The sequence below is a fragment of the Acromyrmex echinatior genome, chromosome 14 (assembly GCF_024713525.1).
Source record: "Acromyrmex echinatior isolate Ae372 chromosome 14, ASM2471352v2, whole genome shotgun sequence".
Lineage (NCBI taxonomy): Eukaryota > Metazoa > Arthropoda > Insecta > Hymenoptera > Formicidae > Acromyrmex > Acromyrmex echinatior.
The window spans coordinates 1674487-1693943 of NC_141865.1; the positions used below are offsets into that span (position 1 = coordinate 1674487).

The window sequence follows — 19457 nt, forward strand, 5'->3', positions numbered from 1 at the left end:
CAAATTCAATTATTAATATGAACGCTACACTTTGAAACTGAAAAATCGATTGATATATATTAAAGTTAAAAACAACAAATTGTTATTTAACTTAACGAATTAGATTGCTCCTTTGATATCTAACAATGTAACATAATTAATATTTATAATAATGGTTTAATTTTTTATGACCATTTGATAGAATTTATACTAATGTCTGAACTTTCATGAAAGATAGTATATAACTAACGTTTGTTCAATTATTTATTTCAATTAGATTTTACAACTTATATTGCAAATAAAACTAAGGAAAAATTTTTACCCCTTCTTTTTCCACTATTATGTATCTTTGAACATCTACCCAACGATATAATAAGATAGCAACGTGTCCTATCTTATTGTTTGCTAGTATAAATATGCATTGCTAAGTATGTGTTGCTACTAGAATTGCAGCAACTGAGTCCTTGAGTCATTTGTTGGGAACTGATGCTTTCACGATATGATAACATTGAGTAGCAATTTGCCGACAACTTTAAAATCATCATCAAAATTCATACTATTGCCATCATGTTGCCATAATAATATGCAATCATATAATGCTGTTATATTGCCCATAACGCAAGATAACATTGACGCAACTTGCTGTTAAACTGCTGACAATACATACACACATTATTGCTACAATATCGGTATATTCAAAATTATTGGAGACAAATCTACGGCAAATTGCCAGCATCATAAGCAATTACAGATTTATGCGATTTTGCTGAGACACGCTTTGCTATCTGGGTATATTAAAAATCAATTTACAAACGTTTCGATCCCAAGGATTGAATCTTTTCTCCAAGTAGCACAGTAGCGCTTGCAAAACGCTAAAAAAGCGATTATATACGCTTTTTTAGCGCTTTGATTGATTGAGCGCTATTGTAGTATTGTATTGAAGATGGCTAAAAAGTTAGCCAAAACATGTATATTATAAATAAATGAAAAGAATAAAGGGCTACGAGCCTAAAACAATCAACACAAAATAACAATCTGCATTAAACGTTAAAAAATGAAATAAAACATGAAATTAAAAAATGTAAAATATAATTTGACAGTCAGTAAATGAACAAACGTTTCGATCTCTGTTGGATCATTTTCAATGTGACGACAAGATAAAAATGAAAATGTAACGTAGATAAAATATATAGAAATTAAATAAAATTCGCATACGAACGCAATATTAACTATAAAACTCGCTCCAAATTGAGAGAAAACCAAACAAACGATTGTAATTGACACCAATGTGTTCCTCCGAACTGTGTGTGTGCAAAAGGACGAACATGTTTCTGTTAGCAAGTACAATCGAGTCGCAAATATTAAAAAGAAAGGTACAAAACAAATCGCAATTAATAAAATTAAAATTAATAGAAAGAGGCGAAAATTATTTTTTATATTATAAGACATGTACATAAGAATTATTAATGTCGATAGAGAAAAAGTAAAATACCATTATTCATTGTATATGTATAATGAGTTTAGTATAAATAAATTTAGAATAAATACCTTAGTATGTGTGTCAAAATAGTGTATTATCGATTAGACAATGCGATGGGAATCAAAATTGATCATCTCTCTAGGAAGCTAAGAGATAAAGTAAAAAATGACATATAAAGACAGGAAAGTTGAAATGGAAAACTAAAAAAGGAAGAGGAACATAAGAAGGAGAAAATAAAGTAGAGGGGAGAGAAAGTAGGGAGAGAAGAGATGGATAAGGAAGGTATATGTATATATAGTGTATATATAATGTATATTATAATTGTTCTTGATTAAAAATCATATAGATATAGTGTTAACATTCTATCACGCACTTTGTACAGTGCTAATTTCCAATAACCATTACTTTTTCAGATTATAATATTTTGTCTGAAACTTTTTATAATCCCATGTCTCCTTTTCGAAACATTATAGTTGGGCGATTAAAAAAAAATACATGATATATTAATGATATCCATAAAAATATTAATATAATTCAAAAATAAAGAAAAAAATTAGACGTACATTTATCCATTTTTGATAAATTTACAAGAAATGATATAATCAGCTTTCGAAATATGAAAAGTTCTCCATCATTTCAGTATACATGTGTATGTTTCATATATATATATATATATATACGCGCGCGTGTGTGTATGTGTGTGTAAAAAACAAGTATATGATAATTAAATTTAATTCTAATTTGTTGTGACATATGTAATATGTTATCCTTGATATCACCTAAATTAATATATGAACTAATGAAAACGACTCCTTGGCGAATTTTGTAAAGCCAAAATTCATGAAAGTCTCCGTACTGTTTTCTAAAACATTTAACCATTGTTTCTCCGCAGTATCTACATCCAGACCTGCATGCTTAAGTTCTTTATTAATATAATATACTTTCCAAAGATCTTCGACGTGAGGTATCACTTTTTCTGCAGACCGAGGTCTTTGATTGCTCGATATAATTGTACGATATTTTCGTAGAATGATATTCAACGCATAAAATATAAGATGTAATTGTTCTATCAAGACGCAGTTCTTTTGAATTTTCCTGGTCAATAAAAGCTGAAGTGATTTTAATTTCGTTATTAAAAAATCAGTCACTTTAACGCATATCGGCAGTGAATTACAAAACTCCAGAATTATTTGTACGCGATATATCCACGTGGATGTCTAAAAAGAAGATAATTTTGTATTGCATAGTTGTTATACTGTTTCTAAATAATTTTAAAACATTTTCATTTTATTTTTTTGTGTACATACATATTGTGTGTGTGTGTGTGTGTGTGTGTGTGTGTGTGTGTGTGTGTGTGTGTGGTGTGTGTGTGTGTATTTGACGAGATAGGTCTACCCTACATATATTTATATATTTTATTCGCGTATATACAATAGTCAATATATATATTATATTATATACGTATTTAATGTAATATTTGTAAATATAAAAAATGTGTACTGTATTGTAATATATACCTGAGTGCAATTTATCTTATGTAATTGTCCACCCCACATCATTATCTCATTCAAAGTTTTGACTATTTTCATTATAATTATTTTTATGCATATATTGGGTTTCTCTTCTTTTGTGAAAATATCAGATATATTCAGTACCGCCTTCACAGCTTCCTCTTCCCAACTACTTTTCCAATAATTGCGCGTATTCCTTCGCTGTTGTCTCATCATGTATACTTCTACCATTCTCTTGTCGCAAAGTGTCGAGAGAATCACTCTGATTGATGCAAGAATTATCCCTTCCATATGTAGCGACTCCACAGAGAAGTTCAACCAATTGGCAGAAATAATTTCATCTTTATTTTCGTTTTCTCCCTCTGATAAATTCTTTATTCGTTCTAATTTATGCTTCTTATGTTCCTGTATTCTAGCAAAAGAGACCTCTTCCTCTTGACTAATCTTTCTGTTATTAGAAGATCGCAAATTATAACAATGCTTGATATTAGTGTGCGATATTACAGCTTTTTGTGTTATGGAAGAAGGAAAAGTCACTTTTTGGCATGTAAATGTTTTCTCGTTGCGAGGCTGCAGTTCATAACAATGCTCGATGTTTTTTGTGCACTTATTGCCAATGATAGACCTTGCTGTCACCCCAACATCATCTAAATTTTTAGAGTTGGTATCACTCATCTGCTCATCGCTACTGAAGAGACTCCGTGTCTCTTGAAATTCGCAATTTTTGCTATTATAAACGTTTGATATTTGAGAAATATTTTTGTCAGTTATCATAAAACTTTTAGGATTATCATCGAACGTCAACATCGCGTTAATCGAAGAGGAAACTTTCCCTTTCTCGTACGTAATAGTCTTCTTCTTGCAAGGTTGTAATTCATAATTATGTTCGATATCTGGCACACGCTTATTGCCAATGATAGAGCCCGCTTCTACTGCGATATTAAATACATCGTTACGTGACGTACTGTACGCACTATCCTGCGTACACCCTACGGAAATATTGCTAACTTGACAGGGACTATTGCCATCAAGTAAAAATTCGAAATACTCGTTCCGAGCATTTGACATTTGAGAGACATTTTTTGGAGTTATAACAATATTTGTCAAACATCTGCTGTCAAATTCTACCTTATTCGCTATATAATCTACCTTATTAGCTACATCATTTTGGCTTTTCGATGAGATAAAGCTCTCATCAAACTCTCCATTGTATTTAAACATTGGATCGATATTAGATTGGTTTCTTGCTGGTAAATTATATTCACTCGATACGTCTGCAGCGTGACTTTTTTGAAAGATATATTTGTTCTCGATTATTTTTTTGTTTTTCTGATGGATATCATTTTTCGATGTAGTCTTCATCGAGCATTCTGTATTTTTTTCAAATTCAAAGCTCGGTTGATGTTCATGTAGGTCATAATATGTATCGTCATTTAAGATCGATTCCGTGTCCGTTTCTGGAATTATATAGCATTTTACATTTTTTTTCTTTTTTCTCGCCGCTATATAATGGCTATTAGAATTTCCAAGTGTCAAAGACTCAACGGATTCATTCAAATCATTCGCCGACATGGAATTTAATGGTTTACTTCGTGGATCTTTAGATCTGGAGTATAAATTACGGATCGTTCTTTGAGGTGTAATACAAGGTATATCGCAAATATTCAGAGGAGTTGACGTTACGATGGTATTCTTGCTTGATACAATCTTATCCATAGATCTTAATTGTTCAATATCGGTACACTCATCTTCGCTATAATTATATTCATCGCATGTGTTCCACTGTTCATTAAATATCTGTTGCAATTGTTTAACTGGTATTTTAGAAACGCAGGCAATGGAGGATTTTAACCAAACGATAGCCTGAATAAAATTCAACTCGTTTTTGCATTGTTCTATAAAGGTAGGTACTCCATCGCTGAACGGCTGAGATGACAAATTACGCGGTATTTCCAAAAAATGTTTACAACGATAACATATATAGTCACGTGTAATATCATCGCGAACGTTTGTATGGGGAAATGTAGGGTTTCTTCTTGAGAACGATTGTGTTGCATTTCCTGTATAAAACAATACTTTTTGTACAAAATGATCTTCGAGATCGAAAACGTATGTAATTCAAATAAATAAAATGTTATAATTAATCTTTCGGAGCTGATGTATAGATCACCTTTTTTCATGACCATTTAGGAATTGTTTTATTTCTATTAGGTGTTGGAATTAATTCGTAGCGTTTTACAAGTGATGGGAAGTACTTTCATTAATGTATTTTTTAATGCTCATGTGAAATAAATAACATTCTTTCATTAAAAACGCTACGAATTAATTCCAACACCTAATATATTTTTTTATGTGTATTTTTCTTTATGGAAACTGGAAAAATATTATAATAATGACACTACATTCAAAGAAAAATTGGTACATTGGAAGTTAATAAAATTTAATAAAATTTATTGATATCATTATGAAATCGCTGTCAGTTATGCTACAATTATTTAAAAATTAATTCAGGATTGATCCAACTCTGAATTAGTTTTTAAATGACATATTTTGATAATTAAAGTATAAGAATAAAAAGTATCTAAGATAAACTTCTTTTGATATTACTAAATCTATAGCTCCTATTTAGAATTCTATAAATTATAATAATTTTCCATGACAAACAATATCCCTTTTTGGATATTTTATATCCTACTGTTTTCTGTCCAATTCCCTTACGTTGGACAGCGTTCCTTATCACCTCCTAAAAAATGTTTATAATAGGAGAGACAGGGAGATTTATGCTCGATATGGTAACTGTCCTGGGAAAAAATGTTTTATATATGTATAATTATATATAATTTTATTATAATTTTATATGTAAATATGTATAAATAAATAAATATATATATATAATATATAATTATATATAATTATATATAAATATCTCAATTTATATATACAATGATATGAAATTATATATAATTTTATATAATTTTATATAATTATATATAAAACATTTTTCCTGTGAATTTTCCTGTAAACAACATAAGATTCAATTCGACGTTACTCGTTTTTGTATACTTCAAATTTTTTTTAAGTTCTTGTATTTTTTTCAAAACTCCTTATAACTAAAAAATCTTAAAGTCATTTTTTTATGTGCATTTATTATAAAGTTACAATTTTTTTAACCAAATGCTACTTTTATCCGATTTATGATTTTTTTATGATTTCTTCGGTAATTATATTATATTATAGTTTATTATTTTTCAAAATGAAGTTTAAATATTTGTTTTCTACAAAGTCGAAAGTATGTTCGTAAATTTTTAAAGATTTTGTAATCATTTTAAATAGAGCAAAATGAATGAATTTAAGATACTTACAATTGTAGAGGTGAAGCACCGAATTTGGGCATAATAATAAGGGATACATGTGAGAAAATGTTGAAATAAAACAAGCCCCGAACGGTCACGAAAAAATGAAAGTTGTATTCTCCTTTGAAAATAAATACAAAACGCGATTTTAAGAATCAATCCTAGTAGTACAATTTATATTGGCGCAATATACATACATATATATATATATATATATATATATATATATATATATATATATGTATCCCCAAATTGCCAATTCCAATATAGAAATCCCAATATAGAAATTTAATATTAATATTAATCACTTTCAGTATTAAAAGTTTTATTAATAATACTTTTATAATAAATATTAATACATATATATATATATATATATATATATACATATATATAATTAATTGATCAGTGTTAGTAAAATTTAGCTACAAGGAATGTTCAACCAATTATGCTCGAAAAGGCAAACAAAAAATTAAATAACTTTTAAACTAATAAGAGACTTATGTGCTGAAATTTTATAGATTTAAATTTGATAGACTCAAATGTATTGACTCAAATAATTAATACTAAAACAATTTGATATTTTTTATATATTCCCATATAAAAATTTTTATATTTATAATGCTTCGAAATGTGATACATACATCCTTAAATATGGGTCTCTATACAGACTAGCATCAGTAAATGTATTACAGATTTTAACGTCAGCTCCACAAAGAATATAACGTAAATAATATAATATACAACATATCCTTGATGGAAAAATTTCACTGAAATTATTCCATGTTTTGAAACAAATTTCAGCATTTTAGAAAAATTACTTCAGCAATTTTTAGCTAAAAAATTCATTTCTAACAAAATTTCAGTAAAATTTTTGAGAAATTTCAACAAAAAATTTTAGAGAAATTTTAATAATATTTCAGAAAATTTTTTATTCGATTTCAGCATGTTTCAATTTTCAGTAAGTTAGCTGAAAAATTTATTTTCAGTGAAATTTCAGCAAATTTTCAGCCATTTCGCTAAAATATTCCAAAACGTGAAATAATCTCAGCAATATTTTTTCATTAAGGATTCTTTTAAAATATCATATAAATATGAAAATATTATAATAGATACGTATATGTATATTATACCCCTTCACAAAAGTTACAGCAATAATGCATATTGCAGTAATATTGCAACGTTATTGCAGCAATATTGCAAATTCTGTGCTGTATGATATAGATTTTCGTATGTAATACAGATTTAAGTAATATTATAGTCTCTATATATTATGTGCGTATGGATAAACTAATTCATTTACGAGTGATTTACATATATATTGCTCCCTGAACTCACCTGACTCATTTAAATCACGACTTTGACCACCAGATTCCTGTAGTATTTCTTGTAATTTACGAAGAAACATTATCGTCTTTCTTTGAATTTGATCTTCCAATTTCTTATATGTCTACAAAGATAAACGCGTAAGTGCTTTCCGTTTTATACGCATGATGCGCATCATTGATTAACATTTGATCAATAACAAATATAACAATAATGCATATGTTAACCCGGGAAAGTAGGCGCGTCCTGGTCATTTTGAATATATTTTCGCACATATATGATTATAATTACTATAAGTAATAATTAATAAAAAAATGAGACTACAAACACTAATTACACTAACATGAGTTTACGTATTATTGTGTTCCGTCTCGGCTTGGGTGTTGCATCATCTCTAATTTTTGTCAAGCTGTCGAGCTTTTTCAGGATTGTTTTTTTTTTATTTCTTACCTGCATTTTCGAACTAGTTTATGGCCAGATTGCGGCTGGGCTGGCTGCGAGAGCCGACAAAAGAAGAAAAAGAAGACTAACGTAAGTGCGTGCGCTACGGTCTTTTAGACCGACTGTTACAAACATGTCAAATTTTAAGTAGATATAAGCGTGTTTACGTCATCTATTTTCGCATACTATACGAAAAAACAATTAACAAACATTTACGTAAAAGATATAATAGTGCTAATAAATTGAAAGATATAAATAAAAAATGGAAGAGTACGGCAAAATGATACGCGATCACTCTCAGGTTAAAGATACGATGTTATATAATCATGTATTTATCATTACCTTTTTAATTTTCAGCTTAGTTTTCGCTTTCTTCGCCATTTTTCTTCTCTTTATTATCGGCTCTAATTTACAGCTCTTTACAGCTCTTTACGGCAGTTTTAAACGCTTCTTAAAACTCCTTAATGCCTAAATACCTGCTCGATTAAAGTCAAATCTTTTCTAGATACTATCGCTACTATTCAAAACATTTGAATTTTTTAAGATGGCGAATCAAGTATAAGGGCAGATGTACAATATTCGCGCAATATTTCGTGATTGGTTGTCCAGTTATGAGACTGTTTACCAATCGCTTTTGAAAATTCGTGAAAGATGACAATTCCGTGTAAACGGAACTTCAACATTGTTTCACGTGGTTTCGTTTACGCGACCGGCGAGAGGCGAGGTTAGGTTAGACGCATTTCGTGACATCGATCCCTCGCGGATAATAGACTGAATTTTGCGAACTTTGATTTTATCACTCGTAAATATAATCCGAAAACTTTGAGAGAATGGACTCATTAGCGACGGGGAATTTGACTGGTTCGCAGCGGGACGAGCTGATGCAACAAGTGAAGCAACAAATAGCGGTTGCTAATGCCCAGGAATTGCTCACGGTATCGTTATACAACATTTTCTTGATAGCGCATCTCAACTGACTGAAAGTTATACGGTTTTACACATATTTGCAGAAAATGACGGAAAAATGCTTCAAAAAATGTATAGGCAAGCCGGGCACCTCGCTGGACAGCTCAGAACAGGTAAATTTTCCCTACATTGAATCTAACCTTGAAGAGTTGCGTCAGAAACACCCGAGGTAATAAACCTTCTGTTTATTAAATCTCATGGTTTTCTAGGACTATTATTAAATTAACTAAAATTTCAATGAAAGATATTCTATGCTTATACAATCGTTTTAGATTTGTGTTATACAGGATGATTTTTTTATCAACTCCTCTTAGTTAATTTTGTTATTGTAATTTGAATTGATTCCTCGTTTTCTAATTTAATTGATTTAATTGATTTGTTTACAGAAATGTGTAGCAATGTGCATGGATCGATACATGGACTCATTTAATCTTGTATCAAAAACGTATAGTGAACGACTTCAAAGAGAACGCAACAGAATGTAAATACAGGAATTTATGAAAATATATTGTTATTTGTTATATACATTGTAATTTAATGACACCATTGCAGTGTCATATATCTGTTAGTTATAGAAATATATTTGTACATTGTCAGGTAAAAGGTACATCATATCACTACTAGTTTTCTCTCAAGGCATTTAATAAGATGCATTATTAAATAATATATAATACTATTAAAATACAGCACATGGCGTAATTGAAAGTATGCTCACTTATCCATTACAATTTTTACATTTTTCTATGTAGTGAATATACAAGTTAAGTGCCTTAAAAGGATCTTAAAGTCGTCTGTGTTTTACTGATTTAAAAATCCTTTTCACAGTTGAAGTGTAAACGACAATAAGCTAGTTCACATTAGTCCACTTTATGATAAAAATGAGAAAAAGTTGGAAAATTATAATTTTTTATCGATTTCTGACATCAACTCATAACAAGATTTGCTTTATAAAAGTTTTGTACTATGTATAAAACAAAATTAGAAAATGTGTACATACATAGTGATGTAGCTGTGTGTAATAGTACGTCAATGATACAAATAGGTCTTACTGAATCGATCAAACAAATAACTTTAGGATCTCATTTCTTCCTTGTTTGTTCTTTGTTGCAAAACTAGTGTACACATTGTGTGTTCATTATCCATACTTAAAATAAAAGATATATACTTTAGACAAAGGAAACATTTTTAAAAATTGATATTTTTGGGATTACTTATTCATAACAATATGTTTTGTAACAATAATTTTTAGATTTAATAACTTATTAAATCTGAAAAATTATTGTTCAAAAACACATTGTTACTCACCGACAAAACGGCAATCTCTTAACAAAAAGCAAACCTCTTTATTGAGGTTGCAAATTACACAAAGGGACTGGAAACATACTATATTTTTACAGAAATATAGTGTTGGAAAAGAAAGTAGCGACAATTGCAAAAGAGAAAATTCTTTATAAAATAAATAACATATACACATGAATACACATATTATTACATTATAGTTGAAAATCATAAATAAGTAATATAGGTGTTTCGTAAAACCCACAATGCCACAGTACTTCTTTTTTTATTATTATTTGCATTCTTTATAATTATTTCATATACACTAAAAGGCACGGTATTAGCTACCAATGTTTCAACGTGGTTACAAAATAATTATCTGCAATCATGTAAAGGAATATCGTAAAGCAAATTGTTTTGTCTATGCCTCATTCATGAAGTTTTAAACTGTGAATTATGAATAACTACGACTATGGCTATCTATTCTTCTCTCTTGAAAATATCGAGACTGCCTCTCCATAAAATTTATGCATTTAAACTGTATGTCATATATGTACATACATTTTTCATAATAAAATTATTACTTGATTTAACATACAATCAGCTTTGGATATGTTTCTCTCACAAAATTACGTCAAACAATCGTCAAAAAAAAGATGTTCATCCCATAAATACATTCAAAAACGAGCCAAATAACAATACATCTTGATGAATATTCTTTGAAGAGACAATCTATAGATTTTACATATACCATCTCTAAATATATCTACAATACAACATGCGAAGAAAAAAATCAAATGACAGGTAAGCGTGATAGTTCCAAAATTGTCGTTAATTACGATTAAAGAGATTCGCCTGAGAAGAAATATATCTCGCAATCACCATGTGCGATCAATTCCCATTGAAAACGAAACTTTCTACCGCTTCGAGTAAAACCTGTAGCCGCGGCGGATACAAAAAGACGCTTCTTAAATTAGTCTTACAGTCTATGATGAGAGACATACTTATTCTGTAAACATGCGTGCTAATGGTAACGACGTAACAAAAATATCGGCCTTAGTGTGTAACATTGGAATGTATCTATCTCTCGTCTAGATTCTACAGAGTGTAGGAATGTTCAAATGCAGTCCTGAATCCTGTCGTCAAGATTGCCGTGTCGATAATAGAATGTAACCACGCTGATTGATCAGGAACACACCTGCTTTTTTTTTCTTTTCTTTTCATCGGTTTTTTTAAATACACATCAGGATAATCAGGCAGTTCGAACTAAGCGATTCCGTTACCGCGAACGTAGTGTTGAGACGAAGGGACTCATATTATGTAAGGGACTATGCAAGGCGCTTTTGAGGTCTGTATAAAATTATTTTTATCTCTTTTTATCTCACTATTACTTACATATTAATTATGTATATTTGATTAATACAAAAATAATGTCGGTTTTTTACTTTACTGATTCGATTCAAACAACAATTATTACTTGATCAAAGACTGTTGATTAATTAGTTCCTGTGTAAATCTCTTGTGAGTGGTTTTTAATAAATTCGGTTCAATAATTAAAAATCTTCAAAGTCATTGTCAATAAATGCAGGTCGTTCAAGACCTCAGTTACGAAATTTTTGAAATCATACCGTCCGTTCACTTCCTGACTGAATATTAATTCTTCGATTCATTTCCTCTGTTTTAAAACCTAGTTTGAATTTGTATTTAAAAAATTCGGAATTGCTTCTTTTTCATATTTAATAATAATGATAATAATTGATCACAAAGTCAACATTGAAAACAAAATTACTAGCACAATAATAGAGCGGAATCTACGCTTAAAAATGGTGCAACATCAGCACAATCGAATATATATCCTTATTACAGAATGTGTGCGTGTGGCGCGCGCGCATATGTGTGTGTGTATGTACACCACATAAGGTCTCAAAGTTTAAAAACCAACATTATTTTTACATCAACCTAATATTATTATATGCGTTAAATATATGTACAAAGATTAGCTTGTAAAGATGAAAAATAAATTGTATATGTATGAAATGATCCAGAAAAATTAATTAACTTGACAATCATCTAATTTTAATTGATACAAACTTTTATTATTTTAGCGTTTTTACGAGAGTCGTTTGAAAAGTTTTGAGTCTAACATAGAAAGAAGTATTTTTCAAATTCAATTTTATTTTTCAACACAGTCTCTTTTTACTTCCCAGTGCTCCCTCCCCTTTAACACAGTTGTTGACCGTCCCGAACACTCATCATCAGTTAAATTACGATCATGTTTAAATTCAGTTGTCCATCTTTTCACAATGGCAAATGATGGGACAAAGTTCTCGTAAACAGCGTCCAACTTGACTTTAATTTGTGCAGACGTATGTTGCCTTTCAAATGCAAGAACGTATGCCCGTATTCATAGTCAGACCTTGTACTTAAGGCTGCCTTAAATTTATCTTTAGATGCTCAGCAGCCAATGAAATAATTCATACAATATCTGAATATAAATTTAAGGAAGCCTTAAATATAAGATCTGACTATGAATACGGATATTAATCACGGCATGATATTTGATTTTTTCCATTTTTATAAACACTAATATTGACTTGAACAAATGGCTGTCAAATAACAACTGAGCGTCCAAAATGGCTACAATTTTCACAGATATCTTTCAAAGCATGTATGATTATAGTTCTAGAATGGTTTTGATGAGTAACGTCTTCATATTGAGGCTTAAAACTTTTTAAACGAAAATTATGGTATTATTTTCCTACGCCTAACGATATTTCTTATTGCAATGAGACTTGATTGAAATTTATAACGGCATTTACTGTTTACCTTACTATGTAATTTGTCCCTTCCTCTCACATTATGCACATTGTTGCTATCAAAATAAATATCTATTTCGTAATACATTCATATCGAATCTGAATTCATATAATACAGGCAATAATAATTATAAATATATAAATATACAGTAAAAAATGCTGCAAGTATTTGAGCACAGTATTTCTTTGACTCTTCATCTGGCATGTGACAAGTTTCTGTGTGTACGATGAGAGAATTATTATTCAATCTTGCTGGATTAAAAGTTGCATGAGTGACGGAATTTCTTCGTTCGAACCAAACATAAATTTTAATGTTAATACAGTCTAGCCATTAATAAAAGTTCTTTTTGTAAAGCTGGCTGGCTATATTTTTTACAAAAAGATTTTGATTTGTCAAGCATCTATTTGATTCATCTCTATAATTAAATTGTACTTAATTGTATTATTGCATCCTATGGGGCACAAAATATCTGCATTAAATGTTTTCTTTTCATTCTTTTTTTTTTTCAATTGAAATGTATTACCAAAAATGAAAATTCTAATCTAGCTTTCACTAATTTCCTGCGAATCATAGATGCAAGAAAATATATAAGCACCTAATTTTTTGTCTTTTTCTTAGATAACGTTAACTCTCATAAATAACTTTAGCTTCAAATACTTAGCACCATTATATTCAAAAAATTATTTGATGGATTTTTTTAGGCAATCCATTTCTAGACGGATGATTTCCTGATATTGTTACAATATCATGTCACTTTATATAAAATGAGGTAATAGACAATGTTCAGTCATAAAAGTAAGGGCAGAGATATTTCAATAAACACAACAAAATGCTAATAGAAAGTTCTTTAAAAAAAAAAGAGAAATGTAATTAAATTATTAACGAGCAGTAACTCGTATATTCTTTCTTTCTTTTTTTTTACTGTTCTCTATTTAAATTATCATAACACTCTCTTGCGTAATATATTTATAAGAGTAATGTAATACTAGTGTATTTTTTACATAACGTAGAAGGTAGCCTGTCTGAAGTTAAATGAAATTATTTACTTTATAATATTCAATATGTATTATTCTTCTTTATCAAGATGTAGATAAAAAGTTTGAAATTATTGCAAATTTTCTAATTGTATAACTGCTACTTCATACGGTTCTATATGTATTTCTTCACATTTCACAGTTTCATTAATTTTTTAATGAATGATAGAAAATACTCTTTTTATGTACATAAATAAGAAATACATCTCGTATATGCTTCTTAGTAACAGTATATCAATCATATTGCTTTTTTTTTAAATTATGCAATGTCTCGGATAATCTATGAAAAAGATGATGATTATTCACAACACGCATAGTTATTGCAAACTATGATATTGTATTGATAGTTTCAGAGTACCGCTTATCTTTACAAATCGTACAAAAATATGGTATCATCTGTGGTAATATTCATTCAGACATTTTCCTTCTACGTTTTTTTTTTCTTTGCAGCGCAACTTATAAATATTGAGCCACACAGCTTGGCAGTGCCTTTCAGAAACTATGAAGTTAATTCTGCGAGTTCCTAAATTCTCATGGTAGTCGGCATAGATGTCCGTGGCAATTTAATGATAGGATATCGATTTTATCAAAATAACATATACAAGAGGAACAATTCGCTAGAATCCTTACGGAGGACCTACGCGATGCGCCATTGAAAATTATATTCCTTATATATGATCCGCGATAATACCCGTCGCAAAGTTTGATATATTCTTATCTGTATTTATATCTTCGAGCTAAAATATAATGATTCTATGTGTACATGATTTAAGGAATTTATATAGGAGAAAAATATGTGCGATTGCAGTTGTAATAATAGTGCAGTCGTTTGCATTAATTTAGGTTCAGTTTACTTACGCAAGAGGTACTACTCAAGATTTCATCCATTTCTTCGATTTCTTCACTTAAATCTTCGGTACGAGCACTTTGAGGCTTTTCCTCTTTCTTCGTTTGTAATTTTAGAGGACTGTCTATCTTGTCCGGCTCTTTAGTAGGGCTTTGCTCGTTTGCGCTACCTGATGCAGACGACACAAAATCTTCTTCATAGTTATCTATACCATCTGTAGCTATAAAAATGTATTGCTTCAATAGCTCTTCGAAATTTGTACACTGCATATTAGATGATTAGGCAAACATTTTATATATTTTTTATATTATATTTTTGTAACTCACCCAGCCCAATATCCATTAATTCCTTCAGATCATTAATGTTGGCTTTTTTACCGTTTAACGGCGGCAAATCACTAAATATAGAATTAGCTTTCTGATTTATAGTTGACAAACCTTCTAGAAAAGGCTCAGCTTTATTCATTGTACTAACATTTTTCCGCTCACCGCCAACAATAATCTCGTCAAAATAAATCGTTTTCCCGAAGTTGCTTCCCGCGTTAACCGGTTTCTTACTTTGTACATTATTTTCTATACTTAGCTCCAAACTATTTATACTGTTTTGTTTAGTTACATCTTTATTTTGATTTTCTTGCGTGTCGATCACTATAGAGTCGTCGAACTTAATTAAGGATTCGGATTTGCTTAATGGACTCATTTGATTGGACGTAACGGTACTATCAGTCTCCTGTGCCACATAGTTCGTCGCCGTGCATGTGTCATGTGGATTCGAAGTATTCTTATCAAAATTTACATTATTGTTCCTGTTACCTTCAATTCTATCAGTATCCGTTGTACTCTCCCTGAGAGAAGATTGATGCTTATCATAATCCGACGTATCCGTTATGACGTCGGCGCCAGTCGGTGTATCTTTGCTCTTCTTGTCCGTTATTGTCACATTTATTGGAACTTTCGGACTCTGTTCAGAAATGCTTTCTAATATTTCATTTGACGACACGGATTCATTGTGGAATATTTTGGGAACAGACACTTCAAACGTTGCATTTGCGAAATTTGTTGAGTCTTCATTTGTTACATCGTGTCTAGTTTTATTCTGTAGAAAGGATTCATAAAAATTTATTATTTCACATATCTTTGCTTTTAAAAATGTAGAAAAATATAAGAAATGTTAGGAATAAAAGTTATTAAAGCAAATATCTTTATCAGAATGTGCTTCAAATCAAATAATTTATTCCTGTAATACATTTTTGTATTAGCAACTAAGAAAAATCAAGTGATGAAACATCTTACATTGCAACTATAATTATATAAGATATAACTTTATGAAGAAGCATTGATGAGATACTCTTAAGAGCTATCTACAGTAGAAGTGTGTAATAAGCTGTGTAAGAAACTGAACAATCATAGTCTTCTCGCATTTATCTGTGATTGGTCGATTTTTTACAATTAACCACATTATATTACTTCCATTGTAAACAACCCTTTAAAGACCAATATTCTTACGAGAGCTAGCATGGATTATTCCGAAAGAAACTGAATTACCCGAAGGTAATTGAAGAAAACATTATTAACTGTTTTGACTATTTCAATCCAGACAACAAAAGGTCCAAAATCAAGACATGTCTTTTAGATATCTTTAAGATGATTAAGCGTTTTTAAGACGTCTTATGTCTCGTTTTTGAACATGCGTGTTGTCAGGAAAGTATAATGGTAAAGATCTTCATTTAAAAATTTTTTTCCGTTCTAAAAGTATAAACATGAATATAAACTCCATTTCATAAATACATATTGATTGCGTATATTTTAATTCTAGAAAAGGATTTTCAAATCTGTAAAAAGAGAAAAAAGAAATTACCCAGACAACATGTCTGAAATGCGGACATAAGACGCCTTGCAGCAATTTTATTGATTACGAATATTGCAATTGCATTGCGATTTTTTCAATATTTTAGCTGTAATTTGGGACAAGAGAAATTCATCTCTGACAGACTTCTGCCGGTCTTTAACAATTACAACTACATAATTATCCCAACAATCAACTTAACTCAAAAAAATACCTTTTGTGAACTATTAAAGGCACCGTTGATGCTATTCTTGAGAATTTCTCCCAGCAATGGCTCAGTTGAAACAATACCTAATTCTTCGCACAATTTATTTCTTCCTACATAGTTGTATTCCTTCCCAAAGTATGTTTCTGGGTCATACACAGATATTGTGTAGTCAAGACCAAAGTATTCTAGGAACTCCCTAACTAAGGAAAACAATAATTTTCCTTCTGAATTAGACAGGTACTGTTTTACAGTTTTGTTGAGAAGTGGTTCAGGATTCTGGAACATTTATTCCAAATCTATTAAATCATTCTCTTGCTACACACTGCATTTTTCTTTTCTTTTAAACTTTTCTTATAAACTTCGACTAAAGATACAAATCACTCATTTACTACAACAATAACATAACTTTAAAATTATCATTTTGGAGTTATTTACAGAAAAAGAATAGAAACCAAAAAAAAGAACATATTTTTATTCCTCTACATTCAATCATTATACCACAATTACATTTCAGCATTAATATTACAAAATTACAATAATTCAAAACATCTGAATTCGTTTTCTATTGTAGAAAACTTGTTTTTTTTTTAATTGTATCATTGAAACAAGTGAGCAATATAACTTATAAGAGTTTAATGGACTTTTGCTTTCTTTTTGAGGATCATTTATACATGCCAAATACTGTTAATTTATGTCATAAGCAAGAAATTAATCAATCACAAAGTCAATCACAGTCAAACACAAAGAGAATAAAATCAATCACATTCAATTGCGAATAATCAATTTATTATAACTTATGACATGAATTTACGACATGTATAAATCTTATTCTTAAGAGTAAATCCATACAAACTTGACATAAATGTCACATAAATGTATAAAGAAAATTATCCAATTGCATTTCTCTTATAAAGACGCACATAAAATGATTGAATAATTTTCTTTATGCATACATTTATGCAGCTATACAAGTTTGTGTGAATATACTGTGCCTAAGAGAGCATAGATTGTTAAGAAAATCAATCAATCATTATCTTTTATTTCGTGGAAAAAAGTAAAGACTTTGATTCATTTTCTTAAGCATTATGCGTTATGAATTATGCAAAACTCTGTGCTCCCGTTCTAATTACAGCTGTGCATGCCTCAATGACCCTTACCATAACCGAATCCTGTTCTTCGAGTGCCAGAAACACGCTCGCCCTGAGTTCCGCCTGCGAATATTTCAAAAGAGGTTCGATAAGGCAGACAGAAAAGAGAGAAACATCAAATAATGATTTTTAATGAAATTTCTACCCATTTTTGCCCCGAAAACATTCACCTAACCTATAGATTTACGAATATTCTTTTTTCTCATAAGACATAACTATCTGAAGACGTACCCGTATCTTAGCAAGAACGCCGTTACTCTCCAGAGTCTGCACCACCAGGTCCCGTAATTCGGTATCCTCCTCCATTGAGATGTTTCCGTCTATCATGATTACACAAATTAAAAAAAAATGCGCCGAAACGAATACTCAAGAGAAGTAAATATTTACGCTTTCCATCGCGTGTATGTACATACACTTTTTTCGCGAAAGCAACACTGCCTAGAGATTTTTCTATCCTTCATTCCTCCGGATCTGGGGACTTTTCACTTGTTAGGAAAATATAAAAGCCATTCTACATTGGTTATATCGTAGCGTCGCAAGTCACAAGTTTGTTGCTTCAGCCAATCCGATGCTTCAATTTTAAAGTCGCATGATGCTTAAGGGGATCGATTCTATATCTTCAAACGAGGTGAAAATTACAAAATTGAGCAAATTTACTAGGTGTTGTCCAATTAATTAACCAATAAATTATCAATATTCTAGTTAATTCGCTCACTTTTGTAATTTTCATCTTGATTGAAGATACAGAATCGACTTCCTGGTTTCAATAGCTGCGTTCAGTGGACTCAGTTGAGTAAACTGCTATTGATGTATTCTCCTATCTAAAATGCTGATTGGATGATCCAAAAGAATATACTAATAGTAATGAGTACTCACTCAACTAGGACTCGATTGTGTATCTTGGAATGAAAATTACAAAAGTGAACAAATTTATTAGAATATTCATAATTTAATTGATTAATATCTAGTAATCATTGCTCATTTTTGTAATTTTCACCTTATTTCAAGATACACAATCGACTTCTTGTCACAATATAAATACATACAGTACGGACACTGAACTTTTTATGTGGTCCCAATTTTTAGTGCGTCGATTTCCAAACAGGAATGTGCTGCCTTCAGCAAGTTGAAATTGCAGATTAGGTTATGTTAGCTGGATCTTCTTCCCATAAAATATAATTAACCATTTCACCTACAATATTGTGTGAGACTCGTGGTAAGGAA

The 19457-nt window shown here is 30.2% G+C and overlaps 2 protein-coding genes across 2 annotated transcripts; one reads left to right on the forward strand and one right to left on the reverse strand.

Moving 5' to 3' along the window:
• Nucleotides 1-2031: 2031 nt before the first annotated feature.
• Nucleotides 2032-19151, reverse strand: LOC105144621 (uncharacterized). Its single transcript, XM_087413058.1, has 8 exons — nucleotides 18465-19151; nucleotides 18243-18296; nucleotides 17092-17361; nucleotides 15359-16127; nucleotides 15044-15252; nucleotides 7662-7773; nucleotides 2977-5030; nucleotides 2032-2676 (listed from the first exon to the last, which is right to left on the reverse strand). The coding sequence occupies exons 1-8, from the start codon at nucleotides 18558-18560 to the stop codon at nucleotides 2239-2241; spliced, it is 4002 nt and encodes a 1333-aa protein (XP_087269184.1). The 5' UTR covers nucleotides 18561-19151; the 3' UTR covers nucleotides 2032-2238.
• On the forward strand, nucleotides 8775-9835 carry LOC105144622 (mitochondrial import inner membrane translocase subunit Tim13-B). The gene is made up of 3 exons (XM_087413059.1): nucleotides 8775-9025; nucleotides 9101-9169; nucleotides 9443-9835. The coding sequence occupies exons 1-3, from the start codon at nucleotides 8921-8923 to the stop codon at nucleotides 9539-9541; spliced, it is 273 nt and encodes a 90-aa protein (XP_087269185.1). The 5' UTR covers nucleotides 8775-8920; the 3' UTR covers nucleotides 9542-9835.
• Nucleotides 19152-19457: the final 306 nt, after the last annotated feature.